We start from the raw sequence: 23955 nt of genomic DNA on the forward strand, positions 1-23955 counted from the left end.
GGCAGTAGAGGACCATTTTGTCCTCCTACTACTTGGTGAATAACTGATTGTTGGTTCAACTAGAAATACGGTGAAATACATAAGTGGGGCTAACGGGTAGCAGCGATAGAGAGGCAGGTGGAGTGGTAAAAAGTAGTAGCAGGTAAATTAACAAGTCAACACCCAGGAGTAGCAAAGTGAAATCGCATTATAGGAAAGCAAGTTCTGAAAGGGACCCAGAAATTCCCATACTGTGAAGAAAAGCGCGACCCATATAAATAAAAAAAAACAGATTCAGATCTAAAAAAAAAAAATAGACGAGTAGTTATAGTTTTGTCGTTGGTGACGTGGATGGTTGGAAGAAGAAGAAGATGGTGATGATGAGAAAGTTAATAGAGAAAGTAGCAGAAATGGAATTTATGAGGTCAGAAAAGATGACATTTGTTCAGTTGATTATACCCGTCGAATCTACTCATAGAGCTGTTTCTTATCTTGGTGACCTCGGTCTTCTTCAATTCAAAGATGTAAGTCATGCTTTGATTAATTAATTATATATTGGATCGATAGGATCTATTGGATCATTTTGTTATTTAGGAAGAGATTCTTCTAATAGCTTCTCCTTCACTTCTTTGTTTCCATGCTATTCATATAATCTTATTAAGAGATGTAGCTTTTGTTGAAACAATTTTGTTTGCCTGTTGGTTTGTTCCTTGCAGTTAAACGACGATAAAAGTCCTTTTCAACGAACATTTGTTAATCAGGTATGGTCTGTTCCTACCTGTCCAAGTACATCATCAAATGCCCCTTGAGAGTGGTAGTTTAACTTAATGATTTCACTTTGCGGAACATTGAAAATTGCTATATGTTCAGTGGCATCTTAAGTAACTTTCAGATTCTGGTCGGATATGGATGGGCTCATTTTTTCATTAGCTAATGTTTGCCATGTGAACCCAATCAATATCTTCCTCTTCCTTGAAGTTCATCTCCAACTGAGTTTAGCTTCATTGTTGTTGTAGTCTTTGAATTCGTCTTACTATTTACCATCTTAATTCCACAAAGCCATCTTTTATTCATCATTGTTTCCCTCTTCCCTTTCATCCATCATCATTAACACTTTCCCCTTGCTCTTAGCAACGTTAACACCCACCTGCTTTCAAATTCCAGCGACTGCTTTTACGACTGGCTCCTTAATCGTGCTAAGGTTGATTTAATTTGATTGCTAACGACTATATACATTAATTTTGTGAAACTGTAGGAAATAAGAACCTGCATGTTCCATCTATGAGTTTTGATTGAAAACAAATTTGAGATACTTTTAACCTTCTCTGAATAATATAATCTGTTTAGTATCGTTTTCAATTATGGTAAAATGTACATACTAGCAATATTTTGATATCCATACTTTTCACTGAAGTGGACTGTGGTAAGCATACAACTCGGACGTGCCCTTTTGCTGATTGTAAATGACCAAGCTACCTCAGTTATTTCGACCATAGACCTTGCTTTTTAAGTCTTAGCTAATGTAACGTCCGGCACTTCTGACATATTATGCCCAGCTTGCTGTTATGATAGAAAGCAGATCTATTTTTTTTTTGTCATTATACAAGGCCAATTTGTGCATTAAGACCATTGATTAGCTTTCCATACTGAGTTTGCAATTTTCTCTATATTGGTGTCAGAGTTCATGTTTTGTCCCTATTCTATAGGTGAAGCGATGTGGAGAGATGTCACGGAAGCTGAGGTTTTTCAAAGATCAAGTCAGTAAGGCAGGTTTATTGGCTTCTTCTCGTCCTGGCATGCAACCTGATATTGAACTAGAGGAACTAGAGGTGTGTATGTAGTTGCTATTGTTTTCTTGGTGAACTCAACTAGATATTCATATTATTCAAAATCTTTAAAGGAATAGATGTTTTTCGAATGTGAAATAGCTCGTTTTCTCTGTGACACCAGCTTATTATTCTAGATTCTCTTGGTGTCAGATCAAACTTGCCGAGCATGAACTGGAACTTATTGAAATGAACTCCAATAGTGAGAAACTGGGGCAAACTTACAACGAACTCCAGGAATTCCAGCTGGTACTGCAGAAGGTAGAACTATATTGTCTTCTTGAAAGTTAAATCTGTCATCTTTTGGCGACATCACCTTGTCATTATATTGTTAAGGGTTCTGGTATTATTTTCTTCCTTTTAGAAACCCATTGAGATAATGTGAAACTAAAAAGAAATTTACGAGATTCTGTTATTAAGTGTTATGAGGAGGCTTAATGAAGTCGTAAATTACATAGCTCCTTGCTGTTGGACCCTCTTTCTCCATGGTAAAAAGTTAGGGTCTTTTGTTTCAAGGTGAGTTATTATGTACAAATACCCGAGTGTATATAACTACATATATGTATTTATACACACACACAAGGTCCCTATGATAGCCTTACGCAATATGTAAAAAGTACTAAAAACTGCTGACAGCCTTACACAATGGTTTGGTGTGTTACGCTATTCGTGCATGTATATTTTTGCTTGGATTGTAATAATCATAATATCTATTAGATCTTTATCTAGACATGCATCTGATTCGCTGTATGTATTACTTGCAGCATACTTTGTCCACATAAGCATTTCTTGTGAAACTTTAAACCTCTCTTGTAAGTTTATGCCTTTCTCATACTTTATTTCAGGCAGGTGGCTTCCTTGTTTCAAAAAGCCATGCAGTTTCAGAAGAGAGAGAATTAGATGAAAATGTTTATTCAAGGGATGACTATGTAGAAACAGCTTCGTTGCTTGAACAAGTATGTCTTAAAATTATTGATGGAGAACTTTGTCATTAATAATTCATTTTATGAAACCTTTATTATATGTTTTATAGAATATGCAGCCCGGGCCATCCAACCAAGCTGGCTTGAGATTTATTAGTGGGATTATTTGTAAGTCTAAAGTGTTGACATTTGAGAGGATGTTATTCCGTGCGACAAGAGGCAATATGTTTTTCAACCAGGCTCCAGCTGAGCAACATGTCATGGATCCCCTATTGACTGAAGTGGTCTGCCTTCTTGCCCTTCTTTTTTTCCTTCTTTCTTTCTTTCTTTGTGACAGTTTAAATTTATACAGTTACACCTTTAATTATGCGAAGTCAGGGTTGTCTGTTTTTGCCCTAGCATGGTGCGATCTGCACTTTTGGTTAGGTCAATCACCAGAGTCCCACATTGTACCCACCCAAATCAGGGTTGTACTGAAATAATCAATTATTTGAAAAGTGAATGATTCACAATGATGACGAATGTGCATCATGCATGTAACACAAGTAGAAGATTTTTAATTTTGCAATTACATACTATATTTAGTTTCAGAAATATTTAGATTTTCTTGAAATAGCCTTAGTTTTTCTGAATTGTCCCTTTGCCAAACTATAATTGAATCTGAACGTGTTAATGTGCTCCCCCACCTTTGTACTAGTTGCAGAAATGATTTGCTTCGTAGTATGTGGAAAGTAGCATTCATCTTAGTTTTAGCCATGATGGATTTTAGTTTATCATTTGCAGGTGGAGAAAGTAGTATTTGTAGTCTTCTTCTCAGGAGAGCAGGCTAAGACAAAAATAATGAAAATTTGTGTGGCATTTGGTGCAAATTGCTATCCTGTTCCCGAAGACATCACCAAGCAGAGGCAAATCCTTCGAGAGGTATGTATGCTATTTCTTAAAGATGCATCTCTCGTTCTATTGATACTTGCATCAAGAAGCATTGCTGTCTTCACTCACTAGACTAGAATTATGGGTTTTTCTTAGGTGATGTATCAGATATTGCATTAACCTTAAAATGTAGTTACTGCCTTTGTTAATATCAGCTTTAGTTAAAAGTCGATACTCCTGAAAGCTTATGATGCAGCAGCTTATGCTTCTTGGTGCTTTGTTGTAGAAGTGTAGAACAGTGTTTTTTTTTTGCACATCAACGTACAATGACCTTTTTGGAATTAACCTTGCAGGTTTCGTCACGCCTCTCTGAACTGGAAGCCACTCTTGATGCTGGAATGCATCACCGAAATAAAGCCCTTATAGAAATTGGATTCCACTTACGGAAGTGGACAATTAGGGTGAGTGAGCTGTAGCCATAAGTGTGCTTGTGTGTGGTTAAATATGTGCTTGTTTCTGCAAGGCACTGACATCATATGCTTTAGCAACCAATATATTTTTCTTGATCGTAAAAGTCAAATCCATTAGTATCGAGGGATACCCATTAATTAGATAAATATGTACAAAAGTTTACAGAATGGTTCTTGTTGCAAGAAATTGCAAAATGACTGAGCTTTAGCCCTCCCCCCATGATAATTTGTTTTCGAAAGTTGGGATGAAGTTCTTGGGTTTGATACCCACCTTCACCGGGTTAAAAAAAAAGATATCTTGTGAAATCTTGATTAGTAAGCCTTATGAAGATAGGACTTGCACACGCCGAATAGAATAGGTCCTCTTTGAGAAGTTCCTTTTCTTCTTGTTCAAACACCCTAGCATTTGGCTAGAGCGAAACCGTCGTCACTTTGACGGCATCTCAGTTTCGTTTAAGAAGACGATTCTATCAATAAAAGCCTTATTATATCAATGGTCTAAAGTCTTCAAAGAGTTTAGAGGATGTTTCTTTGAGTCTTTTGTAGCTAGGTGGGATCGTCTATTGTTCTTAGACATGGGGCGATGGTGGAGTTCTTGGTTTATTCTTATGTAGTTTCTTTTATTGTAAATGTTTTTAGTTCTTGTTTCTTTCTTGTAATGTAGGCCTTCTCAGCCTCCTTCTCCTTTATTAATGATATTTCACTTTACCGAGCAAAAAAAAAACACCCTAGCAGTTCTCTCCTTCCACAAACTCCATATCATGCTCTTGGAAGATGATCAGCCATCCACGTTGCCTTGCTAGATGGTGGTAGAAGTATGAAGCAACCAACCATGTTAATAATGCTTACTAAGAAAATCTGCAGATGGTATCTGTACTAAGTGAATATAGTTTAACACACCTTTTTTTAGGTAAGAAAGGAGAAAGCTGTCTATGATACTTTGAATATGCTCAACTTTGATGTTACTAAAAAATGTCTTGTTGGAGAGGGCTGGTGTCCAATATTTGCGAAGCCTCAGGTGATTTTCTTGCACTTTCATAATTGGTTCTACAGAAATATGGTACAGAGTGGAAACTTTGGTGATACTTGCCTAGACCTTTTTCTAGATTGTCATATAGCTTAAAGTGCATGGTGTCATTCTATGTAACAGCTCCAGGATGCATTGCAACGTGCAACAATTGATAGCAATTCACAAGTGGGGATAGTATTTCATGTGATGGATGCCGTGGAATCACCGCCTACATATTTTAGAACCAACCGCTTCACTAATGCATTTCAAGAAATTGTTGATGCATATGGGTTAGTTATTGAACTCACACAACTTAGATATACTTATATTGGGCCTATTGATATGTATCTTATCAATTAATATGGATGCTTAGAAGAATTCATCTGAATACATTTGTTTGTTAGCTTACAATGATTGATATAAAAGAAGACCAAACGGTATACTGCCAGTGACATAAAAAATTATATGTAAAATTTTGAACTTACTGGATGGTGCTTATTTTCTATTTATTAAGTGATAGAACTTGTCAAAGCTTGACAGGACGAGCTATTTTTTCTATTCACAGCATTTTTTTTGTTCAGGATCATATATGACTTGAAAAATATTAATGCATTATTATTTGATTTTTTCCTTTTGCAGTGTTGCTAGATACCAAGAAGCAAATCCTGCTGTTTATACTGTTATTACCTTTCCATTTCTTTTTGCTGTGATGTTTGGGGACTGGGGTCATGGAATATGCTTGTTGTTAGGTGCTTTATATCTTGTATTGCGTGAGAAAAAGCTTGGTTCTCAGGTACTAATTTATCACTCTTTTTTAGGTATATCACTCTTATGCTTATAAATAGAATTTTTTCAGTCAGACTATTCCATATCCCTGTTGTTCAAATGGTCTGATGAGTTTATCCCTAGCAGTCTGAGGCATGAGCTCTAAATTATTGCATGAATTCAGTTCTGGATTAGTAAGGAGAATCTAAGGCTCAACCATATCCAATTGCTCGTGTATATTTTTTATCATTTGATGGGTGTTATTTGTGAAAGAGTTGTTCTAGTGTAACTAGAGGTGTGTTTCGGTCGGATTGGATCGGAATATGGGTTTTCGGTTTCGGATTTTTCGGAATCTGATAAATTGCGCCGAATCCGTCTGATCCAATTTTTTTTTTCGGAATTTTCGGAAATCCGATGAAAATCGAAATTCGGAAAAAAATCAGATAATTTGGATAAAAATTGGAAATTATTGAAAACTCAAATATCTTAATATTAAATATATTTTATAACTTGTACAATAAATACTAATTCTAGGGATTTTAGTTTGTTTATACTATATATTGATTAATGCAAGTTAATCCACTGTAAATGAGCAAAAAAAAGTGGGGTTATATTAAAACTATTTTAATTACATTAGAATTTTAGATATATTGTACGTAATTCCAAATAATAATTCGGTAAAATCGGATATAATTCGGCAAAATTGGATCGGATATGCTTCGACGGATTTGGATCGGAAAAAATCGGAATTAAAAAATCATCCGAAGCCGATCCGAATTTAAATCAGATTTTTGGAAATCGGACGAGTAATATTGATGTTGAATCTGAAAAAAATTCGGATCAGAATTCGGAAAAATCGGAATTTCGGGAAAAAGTGGCACCCCTAAGTGTAACACATGGTGTTACAGTTGTGTGTAACACAAGCCACTGAGTACCCAGCACGTCCTAACAAAACTGGTAGCATGGCTCAACTGATTTCTTGGTACAATTGATGAGGGGGAAAAGCGAGAGTATAGGAGAGAAACAAACGAGTAAAAGAAAAATTGTTGGATTCTCAGCTAATCTCTAATATCTAGTGATGACACTTGATCCTAACACAAATTAACACTTAGAAATCCCTCTTTCCTTGAACTCTACCGGCATTACTTGCTTCTATTCTATATTGGGATGACAACTTTCGATAAAACAAATTTAGTTTGTATCAGTTACTCTTTGGGTGTTTGAATCAATTTTACTGAAGAGAATGATACTCATTTCACCTATTTGTGGAATTGTGGGTGCTTCTGTTCCTCTGAGGGTTTGGATTGAGATTGAAATGAAGAAGAAATTTACCCATCTCCATGGACTTTTATACTTGTTGTAGGAACTAGGAAGTAATTTTCATAAAAAATTGAATGGGAACGTTAAATATCCACTTTTTGTTTCTGATTGAGAGTTTACTTTTGTTTTCTAATCGAGAGTCTTTGACAGAAAGAAGATGATGAAAGTTGGGGTCTAAATCTTTTTGTGGGTTTATTTCAGTCCAGTTTTTTTCCCCCTATTGACAATATAACAAGTGTTGCCAGTTACCCTTACCAATTTCCAGCTGGCAACATGCTATTTGATTGTGTCACGGTTTGAGTGTGACACCATGTGTTACACTATAATTTTCCTTTTTGAAAATATCAACATTAACTACTAATGCATGGTTTGAGAAAATCTCCACCAGATAAACGTGTATACCGTCAGCCCGTTAGATAGCATATTTAGAAATTTATGGCTTTTCTTCCCGATTAAGCTTCCTTACTAATAGATATACACGTACATGCATAACACGCACACACAGATTTTCCCATGAAATTCGTGGGCTGTCCCATCATTCATACACAACAGGTGTTGCCGAATTCTCGAGTTAACAAGTGTGCATGAGCCTACCTTTCTTTTGCGGTGAGCATATGATAACTCATATCCAGAGGCTCCTTTCATTGCCTACTTGGGAAGATTGGTGATTGAAGGGTTAGGGAGGACAATTCGACAAAAACCAAGTCTATGATGTGGGGATCCAACAGCCACACGAGTTTCAAATGATAAATGAGAAAGCCTCCTGGGTGCCTCCTTAGTCTCTAGCATCACTAGCCTATGATCAGAAGCAGTGAAACAATAAACCATCTAAGAAAGGTCTATCTTTGTTTAGCTAATAAAATATAACATTTCAAGATTGATCTAGTTTTATGAAGTCTAGGTCCTTGGCTATAGTTAGCAGGAATAGTAGTCACTTATTACTATTTATAGCTGGCATGTTAGTAATTTATGTCTCTTTGTCATTCTTTTCTCTCATCTTTCTCGACAAATTTGCAGTCAGATCTCTTTTTGGCTTATTGATTGGCATTGAATCAGATTTTTCCACAATGTCGATTTGCTTGTACCCTTTCCAATAAACAATTGGAAATGATAGTAGCACCTACTTATAAATCTTTCACAACATACTGTATTTAAGTTAATTTAAGAAGTGCTTTATAAATGATTTGCTCATGCTATTTGAAATCTTAGACAGGGGTTTAGCATTAAAGATTGAAAAGTCCTTTGTTTGAAATCCACACAAATTTTGATCGACGTATTTTTTCTTTCAGAAACTTGGGAACTTTTTGGAGATGGCCTTTGGAGGGCGCTATATAATCCTTTTAATGGCGCTCTTTTCCATATATTGCGGTCTGATATACAATGAGTTCTTCTCAGTACCGTTTCATATTTTTGGTGATTCTGCTTACAAATGCCGGGATTCCTCTTGCAGGTACACTTAAAGTTGTTCTTGCTGTCAATAGTACCCTATTGATGTTTGTGAAATTGTGTGGTAATCGTGTTTAGGTTCTTTTTTAGTTCTGCATGCCATGTTTATATGAGATTTATGCTATTTCTATTTCAATGTCAACGGATCCTTTTGCACTTGTTTTACTGCTTTGTACTGTGCAATTAACTTCAAGTCCTTTGACCAGTGATTCACATACAATGGGTCTAGTGAAATACCGTGCTCCATATCCTTTTGGTGTGGACCCTAGCTGGCGTGGAAGTCGTTCGGAGCTACCTTTTCTGAACTCTCTCAAAATGAAGATGTCTATTTTATTAGGTGTCACTCATATGAATTTGGGAATCTTATTAAGTTACTTCAATGCTAGGTTCTTTGGCAGCTCATTGGATATAAGGTGTTTCTCGCGCTTCCCGTATACGCGTCCATTTTATCCTTTTCATAATTGCTGGTAAAGAAGAGCTTACTGATTATCTCTTTGTGTGTAGGTATCAGTTTGTACCTCAAATAATATTTCTTAATAGCCTCTTTGGCTATCTTGCACTCCTCATCGTCATCAAGTGGTGCACAGGATCTAAAGCTGATCTTTACCATGTGATGATCTATATGTTCTTGAGTCCCACTGATGATCTCGGTGAGAATGAATTGTTTTGGGGGCAGAGGCCGTTGCAGGTACAATCACACATTTTTTATTTTTTGCTTTAACTTGTTTGATTGTTTCTAATAATCATAATGTAGTGTTTGTGTCATTATATCTAATTCAAGCCTGATTTTTTTCGCAGATCCTGTTGTTAGTACTGGCACTTGTTGCAGTTCCTTGGATGCTCTTTCCAAAGCCTTTCATTTTGAGAAAGCGACATTCAGAGGTAAAATGGACTTTAGAACTCGATTTTTGTCTTATGCTGACTCAAGATTGATACACAATATCCTCCTATTCCATAATCCACATATGACATACGCAAAGTATCTTCGACTTTCTGTGCTCTCTTTTTGTTTGGCCATTCAACTAAAGCATGCACCTTCAGGCACTTAGAGCAGTGTCATGTATGCTCCAAGGCTAAGGCACACACTTAAGTTTCTGTAGTAAAAATGATGTAGATTTTGACTGGCGGAAGCTTCAGTTAAATAAAACCTACACTTTAATTGAAACACAAATTAAAGAAGACCTAAAAATCTCTCTTTTATTGAATCTCACAACTCATAAACTTCAACACTGAGGAACCCTAATTACAATCCCTTTTATTTATACTAAACCTAGAAACCAATAAACCAATAGAAAACAGACATGTGTCCACAACTAACTCATGGGCTTGGACTCGACTAAGGGGCGCACGCCCTCAACATCAGCAACACACTAATGTTCTACATCAAAAAATTTATGCAAACCCTTTTTTAGTGTTTCATTTGCTAAATTGTTCTGTTTTCCTTTCTTTCTCACTTTTACCCATCCCAATCACTCGTACATCTTTAAATGTTTTTGGTAGTTTAAGGTCAAGAAACTTAGTTTGTTGAAAAAATCTCAAAATTCTCAACTAAGAAGAATTACAATATTAGATGTCAACAAACATAGTTTTTAAAAGTTCTAGTTGTGTCTGACTGTTCATTATCTTCCACATTTCAGTTCTATCTAAAAAGTGAAATTTTGTGTGTGTGTGTGTTTTTTTTTTAATTTTGTTTTGATTAAATCCTGTTGCATACTTCAACTTACTTTTGTTTTCCTGTGCGGAGTATTTGTATTTTTGGGTATTGAAAGTCATATTACTGATGTATTCTGTCTGTTTGTTTGTTTTTCCTGGTGTGGTGTTCTATAGAGATTTCAAGGTCGTAGTTATGGAATGCTTGGCACTTCTGAGATGGATCTTGATGTGGAACCCAGCTCTGCACGACAGCATCATGAGGATTTTAATTTCAGTGAGGTCTTTGTGCACCAAATGATACATTCCATTGAGTTTGTTCTAGGTGCAGTTTCAAATACTGCATCATATCTTCGACTCTGGGCTCTAAGGTACCATTGTTTTTTCTCGGTTTCATCTGTTTGATCATGTGAATTGTTCCAGTTTCACTGATGTATGATGTTGCTGGAACAGTTTGGCCCATTCAGAGCTGTCAACTGTTTTTTATGAGAAAGTCCTTCTTCTTGCATGGGGGTGAGTACTTATCTTTAAATCTTTTATATTGCACTCCCAGTTTTCTTTTTATTAGACTCTTTATTTGTATATAAAACCTTAACCAGATGATACACATGCAGACATCTTGAATGAAATGGTTAGGTTATTATTCTCTGATAGGATCTAGGCTGGGTTTGTACTACTACTAAGTCAAGTCGTCTCGTCTGTAATATAACGCCCAGAACACCAATAAATCGAAATGAGAATGACCTGAACATTCATATGATCGTCTGTGTCACTTACCTATTGGAACCAATTTCGCCAAGTCCTAGTCCTGACAAGTCAGTCACACATGCGCCTTTCTTGTGTCAACTGTTCAGCTTTGGCAGTGATCTCAAGTGGAGTTAGTCTTGACTCTGGATCAATGGCGTCTATCTTTGCTTTGGATGCTACAGGTTTTTAGGACCAAATATATTAGGTTACATATGACACTACCTTTTGTTTTTGAGCAGGAGAAGGTATTCATTCAGTCCAATAAAAAACAAAATTACAAAAGATATTAAATTACGAGATTATGCACACCCCAAACAAAAAGGTGTAGCCTTCTAGAGTTCTAGGTCACATTACAATGTTATCCCGATTGCACATGAAATCTTGATATTGTAAGGACTTTAAATCGGTCACCCCTACATCAATTGTAGAGTACACCTTGATCTCCAACAAGACTCTTAAATGCTTGAGGGAGTATCATTTTTTGATTCTCTCTGAAACTTGAGTTCCTCAACCTTGATTTTATTTTAATTTTGTTGATAAATTTGAATGAGGTGAAGTTGAATTAAGATCCAAATGAAGATCGTTTGACATGAAATGAAGTACATTTTAAACATGTAACAGCTGCAGTAAGTGTTGGGAATTACATGGGAATAACACTAGGGGTTGTGGGAATGAACAAACAATGGGGCTTCAGTCTATCCTAGAGAGGGATCATGAAGATGATCATGTTGACTAATTAGATGCATCTGTAGCAATGACGGCATTGTTGCTAGTGATAGGGTGGACATTTGGGGCCTTTAGGTCGTCGTTGTTTGGGGCGCAATTTATCTTTTCGAAGAGCTTTACGGTATTGCTAAGAGGTCTTAGGAGGTGTCTAGTCTGCTAGTGCACTGGTTGCACCTTGTAAATGAGCTTCTCTCTCACACTTGTACCACTTTTTGCTACCAATTGAATAAAATTTACTTATCAAAAAAAAAAAGTGTTGACGGGATACAATAGACGGCCAGTCTCATACGTCTGTCTACCCGTTTAGTGTTTAATTTCTTATTTTATTGAACAAGTCCTTGTGAAAAGCTGAGATAGAATCATAGAACTGATATTTGCCCTTCCAAAGTTCATCCATGTCTGCTTCGATCACTGGAGGAAGTCTCTTGCGTCAGGAAGCTTTTGTCTTGTCCCATTCTGGAAAATCTTTCAGAACCCAATCAACTTTGTTCTGATATCATTGATTATTTTCTAGGCGCCAAACTTGTTTTTAAGTTTGTAGAGTCTTTTCCATTCAACTGAGTCTAATGTTACTATTGTTTCTAATACAAATATGAGAACTTAAATGGAGTTAAGCATGTACCAAAGATACTTTTAAAATAGATGTATGATTTGTAAATACTTAAAAGGTTTGACTTGTGCAGTGCACAATCAGGCAAAATCAATGTGGGTCGCTCTCCAAGCACTAGTTAAACCATTTGATAAAAATTAACAGATTATGGTGTTGGTGACAGGTATGATAATTTTGCAATTCGCTTGGTGGGGTTTGTAGTATTTGCATTTGCTACTGCTTTTATATTACTAATGATGGAGACCCTAAGTGCTTTCCTCCATGCGTTGCGTCTTCATTGGGTGGAATATCAGAACAAATTCTACCATGGTGATGGTTACAAGTTCAGACCTTTCTCATTTGCCTCTTTGGCTGACGAAGAAGATTGATCTTTTTCTATGAAAGCCACTTTTTTGTTTTTCATTTACTGGAAGCCACATACAAAAGAAAGGAGAGCACTCATAGTATAAGCCGGGAATATATATTACTGGGTCGAGCAGAAGAAATCCATCCTGGTCGTATAGAAGGATTTCCATTTACTGTTGCCATTCTGCAGCTCTACTCAGTTATAGTTGTGCAGTCCGTCCCTGCTCAGGATGTCTGAGAGGTGTTGAAACTTGAATGTAGAAAGAAGTTTATACGGTGTGAAAGGCAGTAAATGAACAGCTGAGCTTACGTACATCTCAATTTGAGGTCAATGTTAGATAGCAATTGTATAAAAGGGGATCTGGGGAAGGAGAAATAAGTTGTCTCTGAAATAGGTCCTTAGAGAATTGTAATTTTTTTACACACCACCATGTGGATTTTTGCAGGAATATCTCCACTTACTGTCATTGAACTTTTCACTCATTAACTACGTAAAACAGTTAACTTTGTTTACCTTGGTTAGTAACTTTGTATTCCCTCTATAACGATGAAATGGTCCTCAAATTTGATATTATTGGTCTTCACTTTATGTATCATATACAATGATGCTGACAACACGTCCCATTCTCGGAGAGGTAGAACTCATGTAATCTATCTTTTAATCTCATACCCACAAAAAATGCAACCACAGCCATTGGTGGAGCACGCACACGGCTCACTTCGTAAATTATAACGGCATATCTTCGGGAGTAAACTGCCGCTTCAGGATATTATGTTCGAGGGATAACCAGTTTGGTCACGTGAATGCGTTAAAATTTCTCACATACATATATTTGATGCATGTGGTCATGCACTCAAGCTGAAGTAGTAAGCTGCTTTTAATTGAGTCAGTGGATTATACATACTAGGCAGTACAACTGAGTTCATACATACGTAATTTTTTAAATTAGCAAAGGAATTTGTGGTTTGGTGTGTGCTTTAATGTTTGAACTCTTAGTGGAAAACTGCTGATAAATTTCAGCTTTGTGACATGCAGTTTAACAATTCAACTCTAAACAATGTATCCATAATCGTTTTGTTATCCTCAGCTTGCAGTGGTTACTATTCACTTATAACTATAGTTTGTAATGTTAAATTTTTAATGGTCGTGTCGTTTCTGGTCTTCAGGGTTCATGCCTTACCTGCTTAACTCATTTATCTTTTATTTTGCTTTACCTTATATCACATGAAAATTTCAATTCACTGACATCGAAGCCAACAGTCTTCAACTCCCCTCACCATCAAGTCTCCGAAAAATACCGAAACATACAATCTTCATGAGGTTAGCATACCTAGCATGAAGAAATTCTGTGGTTCAGACCATACTGGTGATATGAAGTCTGTACATGAACTATCTGGGCCTGTGACCGTGAACGAAGGAGACATAAAAGCTATGAAATACTTGATTCCATCATTGCTACCGAAGGAGACATCCGCTGCAACTACCAACTCACATTCATCTCTAAAGTCCAGCTTGGAAGACCCTTCACCCTTCAGGAAGAAGAAGTTCCGAATTTTGATTGTCAAAGTAATATCCTGCAGCAGTTGCATAGTGTTGATGGCAATGTTAATGAACAGTGTAATAGACAAGCTGCAGTGAGTATTCCTGCTTATCATGAAGATGAGTGTATTCACCACGAGGAGAACCAGAGATTATATTGCAAGATAACGCTAGCAAGTTTCTGGCACAGAGTGAATCTTTTGTGCAATTGCAAGTGCATAATCATTCTAGAAATTCGATAGTTGGGGTAGAGAACATAGTTGACCTTAACATCCTAAAGGCTGAGTCCAATGGTGCATCACCCTCTATCTCCATTCCACAAAAAAATAGTGTTTTGAGGATGGGGAGTCAATTTTGGTGTCCAATGGTTCGGACCATTCTACGCCACTTTGACCAGCGTGGAATTAAAAAAAAAAAAAAAAATGCATTCCACGCCACTTCAAGTGGCGCCATTTGGGATTTTACAAACCACGCCACTTCAAATGGCGCGGTATGAAATTGAAAAATGCATTCCACGCCACTTCAAGTGGCGCCGTTTGGGTTTTTACAAACCACTCCATTTCAAGTGGCGTGGAATGCACTTTCTATTCCTCCATATTACTCTCTATATATGGAGAGTTAAATAGAGATGAAGGGCAAAAACCACCGCCACTCCCTCCACTTTTGAAGGAATGGGGAGCCATTGCACCCAGCCTAAGAAGAGTGAAGGACTAGTGACGGTGTCAGTTTTCATCAATGTTTTGAAAACCGAACCGGTGATTGAACCGATTTTTTGTTAAAATGGTTCAACCATGGTTCGACTCGGTCGGACGGATTTTTTTTTTTTTTTTTTTTTGGTTAAGATTTAATCTTTTATTAGATCGAACGTACTTTACATAATCCTAAAACATCATAAAGAACTTGCATATGTACAACCATTGGCGGTGCCATGCCACCACCTGAGAAAAGCGGAAGGAAAGAGCGAGGTCTCTAGCGAGTCCAGTGAAAAGTGTACGATTGATTGTCGTGACAAACGAAAGTTCTTTACTTGATCCGGCATCACGATGCGATGCCGTCTGCCTGGCACCATTTGCTTCCCGATAAACCCAACTGAAGTGCACTTCTTGGAAGTTACTCAAACTATCTTAATCGAGAAATAATTCGAGCTAGTAACCAATGACGGTTGCAAGTTCTCATCCTTTAAAACCTTATATAGCAATTGAGAATCTGTTTCTACCTCCACCTTCATATATCCCGCCCGACCACAATTTGAAGTCCATATAATAGAGCTACAAATTCCGCCTCATTGCTGGTTGCGAAGAAAATTGGTATCGAAGCTCCCATTATAAAACGACCCGCAGAATCCCTGAGGATACATCCTCCCCCTGCATGTCCTGGATTCCCAATCGAAGCCCCATCTGTATTCAGTTTAACCCTGCCTTCATTGGGTGGAAACCATTTAATATAAACAAGCATTTTTTCCTTATGCTTCTTACGGAACATGACTTCCATAACCATCTGTATGTGTTTCAAGGCTCTGCTGATGTATCGAGATGGATGTAGACGGATTGATGTTTATTTAGCAAATTTTTTAATAATTATAATAATAAAATAAATAAATACATGTTTTAATTCAATATTAATTGGTATTATATATTAAAACGAATTTTTTATACAAAAACACATAGTAGCATGTTGGTTTGGAGTTTGGACTATCTGGTTTAGCCGTTTAGGTGCTAGGTTCAACTCCCTACATTATCAATTTTCAAAAAAAAAATAAAATAATAAAGGTTATCCGGTTTAGAGCTGAACCGGTTATACCTAACTCGAATCGAAAATTTACTGGTTCGATTGGACCCCGGTTCAACCACCGGTCTGGTCCGGTTTTCTAAACATTGGTTTTCATATAAACTGGGTGACTTACATAAGGTCCATGAATCGCCTTTTCCAAATTTGATTTTCAAATTCTTGGTCATTCTCTTTAACTTCAACACCGGCCAACCTAATTGGTTGCTTTCGTCTAGTTCCTTTGTCTTATCATCGCGGCTCTCCCTTGTATCATGTCTAGCTTTCGATGTCAATGGAAGCCAATGTCTAGTTCTCATATACACATGCTTCTTTCCATGCTTAAACCATAAAGAAGCAGTTTTCGACCACAAGCGGGCAAGCAAATCTGCCCTTAGTTTTACAACCGGATATATTTCCATAAGCTAGTAAATCGTGGATTGTCCACAACAAAATAGGGCACGATTTTGAACACTTCACCTTTGAATGCATCTTTAACCATCGCCCCATCACACCACAAGTCTTGCAAACTTTTTAAACTGAAAAGGTTGCAAATACACATCAATATCATTACCGTTGTTTTGGACCCTCAATGAGTGTTGTAAGCATGGTGGAATTGCGACTTCATACATAGCCAAGGGGAAGGTTATATGTCACACATTACAGGCCATGAACTCAGGACAGGTTCCTAAAGTACCAAAAGGATTAAAGCCATCGCTGGCTAGTCCTGCATTTAACATTGCGGTGGCTCAACAGAGAAATCTAGATACTAATCCACTTGCTTCATTACATCCGAAGTCAACGGGATGCCTCATTATACTGTGCTTTGATGCTAGTAGAATGCCGCCGATCTCCTTCGCCACCCAACCCACTTTTTATACAATCTTCTCAACCTATTAGTAAGAGGAAAGTATTGCAAAACCTTTTGTGCACCTACCGGTTTGCATCCTCAATTGCTCAATGGTTGCAATTTTGTATCTAGAAACTCCACATGTAGGACAAGAAACCCTCAAATTCATTATCTCCCAATACAAGATGCAATCATTTCTACATGCGCCAATCTTTTGGCATTTCAACTTCAAGTCTTTAATCATCTTATCTACTTTGTACGAGATTCTTGGGTATCTTATTACCACTAGGCATCGCTTTTATCCGAGAGTAGTTGAAGCAAATAAGTAAAAGCCTTATTGCTCAACCCATTTGTGATCTTCAAATTAAGCAATTTCACGACAAATCTAAGAGCGAGAGAAGTCAATTACATCCATGATACAATTCAGTCATGGCTGTAGGAACCCGTTATGGTTGCACCGAATGATCTACGAACCGCTAAGATAACTCTGAGAATCATACATTAGATCGGCTAAGATAACTCTGAGAATCCAAGATCTATGAATCCGAATCAACCTCTTGATCTTCTGTTGTATTTCTATCAATGGAATGGATGTTGTGAGGGCAACGATCTACCACCCTCTTCTTTCTCTCTTGGCCTCTATCACTCTCAAGGTCGAACCGAATTTGAACTAATCTTTCTTAAGTAAAACCATGAGTAAGTCGCCAGAAAAAAAGTTTCCTTTATATAGCAAACAGGGGACCATGAGGAGAAATTAGGGTTGGGCCTCTTGACGCTTTGGGCTTCCTATGTTCGCCTCGTAACACGCCTAAGTCCGTCAACAAAATGACTTATTCCACTAAAAGCCATTATTGCACTACCGCCTAATCCCAAATTACGGTTATGTTTATGGGCTCCATATTATATGCTTGTTGATCTCCCCGTGTTTAAGATATCGAATGCCCGTTGATTAAGTCAAGTTATCGACAACTATATTAATCAACTTCTTATGTCCTATAGTACTTACTTCACCTCATTGTCATGTCGGATTACATGACAATCCTTACGAGCTCTCAAGGGACATCATATTGACTTCCCCTGGGGTCACGGATTCTTCTATAATCAATGACACCTTACATACAATGTCATTACCCAATCCATCGAGTTTGTTGATTCACAAATAAATCTCACTCATTGATGATTTAAAACAATGTACAATGCACGTAAAGTGCCCGTTATTATATCCGGATTAAGAGGACAAGCATCCATAATAACAGAGGTGTTTGTTCTCTTATATAGTCGAGTATGAAATAAAACAACCTCACTTGGCCCTATTTCAATACACACAAAGTGTACTAGTGTAATCCTATAGTCAAGATAGACTAATACCATATTATACTACAACCGTACCATGGTTTGTCCAAATCTATTTAGGTTGTGAGCGTTTACTTATATTTTATAAGATATCGATGATATGATCTTCGTGTGTCACCACACACACCATATCATCTACAACATAAAGTATTAGATTACTAAATATAACTAATAACATATATAATATGCATAACATTTGCCCATATGATTCCTTATTCAAAATATAAAGAATTAGAGTTAATACAAAAGTAATGATTTTAGTATATAACCCTATCAATGGCTTCACACAAATTATCATTAAACTTCAACACCTTCAACGAAGTTCTTCTCCTTTGGTAACGACCACCGATCCTCACCCAAAACAACATCCAAGTTATCAATACTAAGTTCTTCCTGCAAGAATGGTGAATGCTACATTCATGTCCACCATGCATGTTTGCTTGAAAACTTGATCTATTTTCATTGAGTTGTTCGGCCTTTCTTTCTCACCGTGCAAAACCAGAATTTATACGCCTTGTCAAATCCATGGCTAAAACAATGTATCACAACATCATCGTGACTCATTGTCGGGCCTTGGTTTCTCGACACTTTCTACAAGGACATGGTATAACATTCATGTTGTGATGGTGTTCCACGGCAAAGGAACTAAAATCCTCGACACCTTTTTATAAAACGTGGATCTCAAAAATTGTCCAGTTAATCCAACTCTTGTCTATCGCCCAACTCCATCACTTAATAAACTTCTAAAAGAAATAGAAAAGAGAGGAATTCAGAACAAAGAAAATAAAATAAGAACATATATATTCATGCATCTTATAATCACTCACACCTAAACATAGCATCATATCGAAACTCAAGATTTCATTTTTTTTGCCTAATTTCATTAATAGTGTAGGTAAAACCTTTGGGTGATGATACCAGAGGTCTGGGGGTTGAACCCTGCCAGCATCAAAGAGTTACTGATCTCATTTAAAACGGGCTTGCCAATAAAAAAAATGAGTTAAGCTCATCAAATTAGAAACAAGGAATCCATACTAAAATTCACCATTCACATATTAATCGTTAGATAAGAGATGCAAATTTATCTTTAAGACAATTCATCAAATATCATGCAAATAGTTGGCGAAATCAACAAGCCCACACTTCAAAAGCAGGACTCATAGTCACTACATAAAAAAATCAACTTAATTTATATAAAACCTGATGCTTAGAATGAGAAACCCACACAAATCCAAAGAAGGAGGGAAATTTAAACACGCACCTTTGATGTGAGAACGCAGATCAAACCTTGACATCAATATCAAAAATGAATGAAGTTACTTCATTTGAGCTCAATAGAAAATGAGTTAGAGGAAAAAAAATACTACCTTTTAAAACCAAAATAGAAAACGAAGTTAGAGGAAAAAAAATTACCTTTGATTTGAAGGCGTTGAAAAGATAGAGAAGGTGTTGGATTTTAAAAAAAAAGAGCTAAAAAAATTGGGGGGTGAGAGATTTTTAAGACAAAAAGTGTGTAAGGGGATGAGAGAATATACATTTTGATGTCGGCTGTTGTTTGTTCAGAAGTTGTGTGAGACTATGTTTCCTTCTATTATTTTGGGTGGAACTCAAACTTTTTCACTCTCTCGTTAAATCCTTAAATGTTTTGCCAGATTTCATTCCAACTGGTTGCCAACTCTAAAAACAGCCGGTACACATAAAATATCCGCCGAAAATATCCAACTATTATTAACCGTTGGTATATCGACGGCTTAAAACAATGGGATATCCGTCGGGTAAGAAAAAAATCTAACAATATGTTAAATAACTAATCCGGACGGTGATATTTTATGACAACAAGCTAAAACCGCTTCGAAGAACTACCAACATATTATAGCCGTAGTGTATTGTACCTTTACTAGGTCCGGTCGGGCTAAACTCAATTTTGGTGGTGTGGTTGCCAAGATATACCCAATTTTTTTGCTCGTTTTTTTTTTTTTTGTCTTACGCTCAAAAACCTCGCTATGTTGCTTTTCTTTTATAGGGAAATAGCGCCGGGTTGGTATTAGTTATCGGTATCCTATTAGGACAAGTATGCAAACCATGCTTTAGCATTGGGGTTTTTTGCTTTTTAGACTTTGGTCCTACGATAGTTGGTTTATTAGACTTTGGTCCAAAAGTTTGAATATTAGACTTTACCCTAGTTCACTAAGCGGTGAACAAAACGTAACTAGAACTAAAGTCTAATATTCAAGTTTTTCTCGACCAAAATCTAATAAACCAACTAACTATGAGGGACCAAACTCTAAAATTTTTTTTTTTCTTAAGTCTTAAAGTCTTGAAACCCATCCCTCAAATTCGATAGTTAACATGATTTTTTTGGATTCTAATTGTAATTATGTAGGAAAAGCTCATCTATTTTTTTTTAATAGAGAATAATTATGTTATTTAAGTGACATTAGAAAGGTTTTTCTAAATTATTAATAAAAGAGAGCTTGTTCTAATATTAGTGAGGAAAATTGGGGATAATTATATAATTTAAGTGATATTAGGGAGGCTTTTCTAAATTATTAATAAATAGGGAGTTTGTTCTAATTTTTGTGAGGGAGGTGTTTCAAAATTGAGTAATTATGGAGATTACAAATTGCCTACTCGACCGTGGAAAGGGGTTTCTAAATACCCGGCTATCATATAGTGTAGAGATTCGTTTTCCATGTTTTATTGTAACTCCAAATCATGGACAAGTTAACCTCTTAAGGACTCGAGGTCATTAGATTCTTAGAGACAATCATAATCAACATACAACTCTACACCAAAACTTTGCGCACCATCAAAACCACATAAGTTAACCGAATTTGACGATTTTGGGCCAATCATAATGCTTCAAAAGTTTGAAGGACTAATTGTATTTTAGCTCGTTGATAAGAACCTTTTACGAGAAGAAAAGTCTCCTAAAAGAACTTGTAATGCTACAAAATTGTGATGCTACAAGATAAAATTCACCCAATATGGTATTGCAAGTGTCAGTCTATCTTGTGACCTCGTAGGCCAAGAAGAAAGCTGCATTTGCTGGGACGCTTCTGGCCATGGCAGAACCGAATCCTTTGTGTAGACCTTTTACTCCCTCTGTCGCCAGTTTTTTTTTTTAAAAGCATCGATGGAACCAGAAAATTTAGGATTCTTGTAATCACTCTTGACAACATGAGTGGAGTAGAGCATACGCCAAAATGAGGCTCCAGCAACAATCATGGACTCCCTCCCCAACCCTGAAGTGTCTTGTCCACCTGTGATAGTTGCTTGTCACCTTCATATTGCAGCATTTCCAGGAACTTCATGTTCAAAGGTGGGAGCAAGGCCTTTGAAGAGGCCTATCATACCACCTTCGGATCTTAGAACCTGCATAGCAACATCCATCGGACCACCATACTTCACTCCCCCACCAGATGAACTCATATTTGCCAAAGCGCTTTGGGCTTGCGACCTGCGTCCGTTCAATCCAAGCAGGAAAAGGATTCAATTAGATTTACTCCCCCTTGCTCTTACAAACATCGTGTCAAGCTTCAGGCTTTCAGTCAATCATTTGCAGTATGTCAACTTTAGTTTTACAAGTAAACAGTTTGAGTTTATAACTATTTAGTACTACAAACTTTCATTTTGTTTCCTAAATAGTATCCAAACTTTTTTTCTCACCTAACAGTACTACGAACTTCCAATTTGATACATTTAGACATTATCTGACCAAAATGTCTTTATGTCCTTAATTTCCAAATTGTCACTCCATTACTTAAGTTATTATAGTCATCTAACCCGTCCCAATATAGTGACTCCGATGGTGATTATATATCTTTTTCATCCACCACCCTACATTACATTAGATAAAAAAAAAAGGTTTTGGTTGGTGGTGGTAGGGGTGAATGAAAAAGATACACTTAGTTACAAATTATAAATAAAAAAATAGGCAGGAGTATTTTGGTCAGATAATATCTAAATGTATCATATTGGAAGTTCGTGGTACTGATAGACAAGAAAAAAACGTTCGGTACCATATTGGAAAAAAAAATGAAAATTCATGTTACTAAATAGTTATAAACTCTAAACAATTTTACAACTTCAACAAATGAATAAAATATTGTGATGCTTTTCATTTATAATGGGAAACATTGCATACATTAAAGAAAAGAACAAGATCAACCATCCATACCAGAAGTCAATGTCAACTATCTAAAACAAAAATAAATGTCCAATTAAGTTTGTTCAAGAAGAGAAAAGTAGCATTTAGTTGGGTTACCTTTGAAGCGTTAGCTCAATCAAAATATTAAGTAGAATATTACGCGGTCCTCAAAATAACATGGATATTATGGTTTGACGATCCGATCTTCCAAGTTGTAGACTTTCATGTGGATTTCGTCACAACATCCGTCAATAAAGTATATACAATTCGACTTGCAACAAGGAAAGTTTGAAAGTATTATGACCTACAAACAATGCTTCATGCTTGCCCGCATAAGCTATTTACTTCAGCCCACGGAACCGCAATCTGATCCCACTTATGGACTTCAAATTCAAGCTTCTGCTGAGAAGATTTCCTTTTCGTAAGTTGCAACAAATCTCCTGATGATTCTACTATATACTTGTTATCCCCAATATATGTTTGATCAATGGGTGGCGCGACTTTAGACAATCTTGGATGAGGAGAACCCAGGTCACAACATCAAATTCTCCACTAGAATCCAAAATGTAGAATCGATGTCTATAATAAATGATATCATGAATCCTTTTGCATTCAAAATTCAGGTAGTCCAAGCAGTTTCTCCAGGCTTGTAGAAGGCCAACTTGCTATAACCACTATAAGTTGCCATTACTACATAATCAGGACTAAATGCAGGGTTCCGAGTTGGTGAAAATAATAATTCTGAGTTGAATGGCCTCTTTCAGATCACTGAACTCACCTGCAAAGTCGCAAGTCCAAAGCATGTGATCAATATCTTCTGCATTATTTGCACAGACCACACACCTACAAGCAAGTCTTATGCCTCTTTTCTTGACGACAGCATCAGTGACAGCACAGTTCTGACACAACTAGTCCCTGCATATGTTGGCGGCACAAAGTGATTCAAACATTTTTATGCCAGCTTATTTTGTTTCTTTCTTTCGTATAGCTTGGAAAGCAGCCACAGCAGAGAATTTCTCTCACATCAGCAGAGTCTGATTCGGATTCAGATTTGACATCGGGAAGCTTTCTCACCCTAGGCTTCTCCATAATTTCTTCCATTAACTCATTATCACTGTCTTCATGTTTCTTCAACAACTTCCTCCTCAATATCGCTTCATAAATCAACGGTATCGATTCTTCGTGATCTTCTTCATAGTATTTCTCAATCATAGCTTTAAAATCTACACACATACCCAAAGGAGTCTTACTAAAAAAAACCCAACACTTCAATTCAAAGACTAAAAAACGAACAAATTTTTTACCTTTAGTAGTAACATCTTCCACATCATCTAAAGAGACTTGTTCATTCCCATCTTTATAATCTACACACACTAAAAACACAAATATAGTGAGGTTTTACTAAAATGCCCAACTAATTCATATTTAAAGATTAAAATAATAAAAATTTACCTTCCAGGTCATCTTCTTCATTTTCAGAGAAATGGGTGGGTTTAAGGGGTTTTTGGGTTTGGTGAGTTTTTATTATGAGATGATGACGACAAGAATTTGAAGTTTGAGTAGTGAGTTGAAGTAACAAGTGAAGTGTGAGAGATGGGTTTGTTGGAGAAAT

At 36.7% G+C, this 23955-nt stretch overlaps 2 protein-coding genes across 4 annotated transcripts; one reads left to right on the forward strand and one right to left on the reverse strand.

The window, feature by feature from the left end:
• The first annotated feature begins 222 nt into the window (after positions 1-222).
• Positions 223-13199, forward strand: VHA-A1 (vacuolar proton ATPase A1). 3 transcript variants are annotated; one of them, XM_086575609.1, is made up of 18 exons: positions 223-503; positions 696-740; positions 1686-1808; positions 1959-2066; positions 2651-2761; positions 2839-3012; positions 3512-3649; positions 3952-4059; positions 4979-5086; positions 5219-5367; positions 5717-5870; positions 8452-8612; positions 8815-9021; positions 9113-9296; positions 9407-9490; positions 10436-10629; positions 10712-10771; positions 12505-13199. In XM_086575609.1, exons 1-18 carry the CDS (start codon positions 351-353, stop codon positions 12707-12709), a joined length of 2466 nt encoding a protein of 821 aa, XP_086431735.1. In that variant the 5' UTR covers positions 223-350; the 3' UTR covers positions 12710-13199. The 3 variants fall into 3 exon arrangements, with proteins under 3 accessions (XP_086431735.1, XP_086431736.1, XP_086431737.1); XM_086575610.1 differs by having other exon boundaries at positions 2848-3012; XM_086575611.1 differs by lacking the exon at positions 12505-13199 and adding an exon at positions 11627-11984.
• A 10041-nt stretch (positions 13200-23240) lies between these two features.
• Positions 23241-23930, reverse strand: LOC147481592 (uncharacterized). Its single transcript, XM_086577414.1, has 3 exons — positions 23796-23930; positions 23648-23707; positions 23241-23566 (listed from the first exon to the last, which is right to left on the reverse strand). Exon 3 carries the CDS (start codon positions 23553-23555, stop codon positions 23286-23288), a length of 270 nt encoding a protein of 89 aa, XP_086433540.1. The 5' UTR covers positions 23556-23566; positions 23648-23707; positions 23796-23930; the 3' UTR covers positions 23241-23285.
• Positions 23931-23955: the final 25 nt, after the last annotated feature.

Source organism: Coptis chinensis, chromosome 8, assembly GCF_015680905.1.
Source record: "Coptis chinensis isolate HL-2020 chromosome 8, ASM1568090v1, whole genome shotgun sequence".
Classification (NCBI taxonomy): Eukaryota; Viridiplantae; Streptophyta; class Magnoliopsida; order Ranunculales; family Ranunculaceae; genus Coptis; species Coptis chinensis.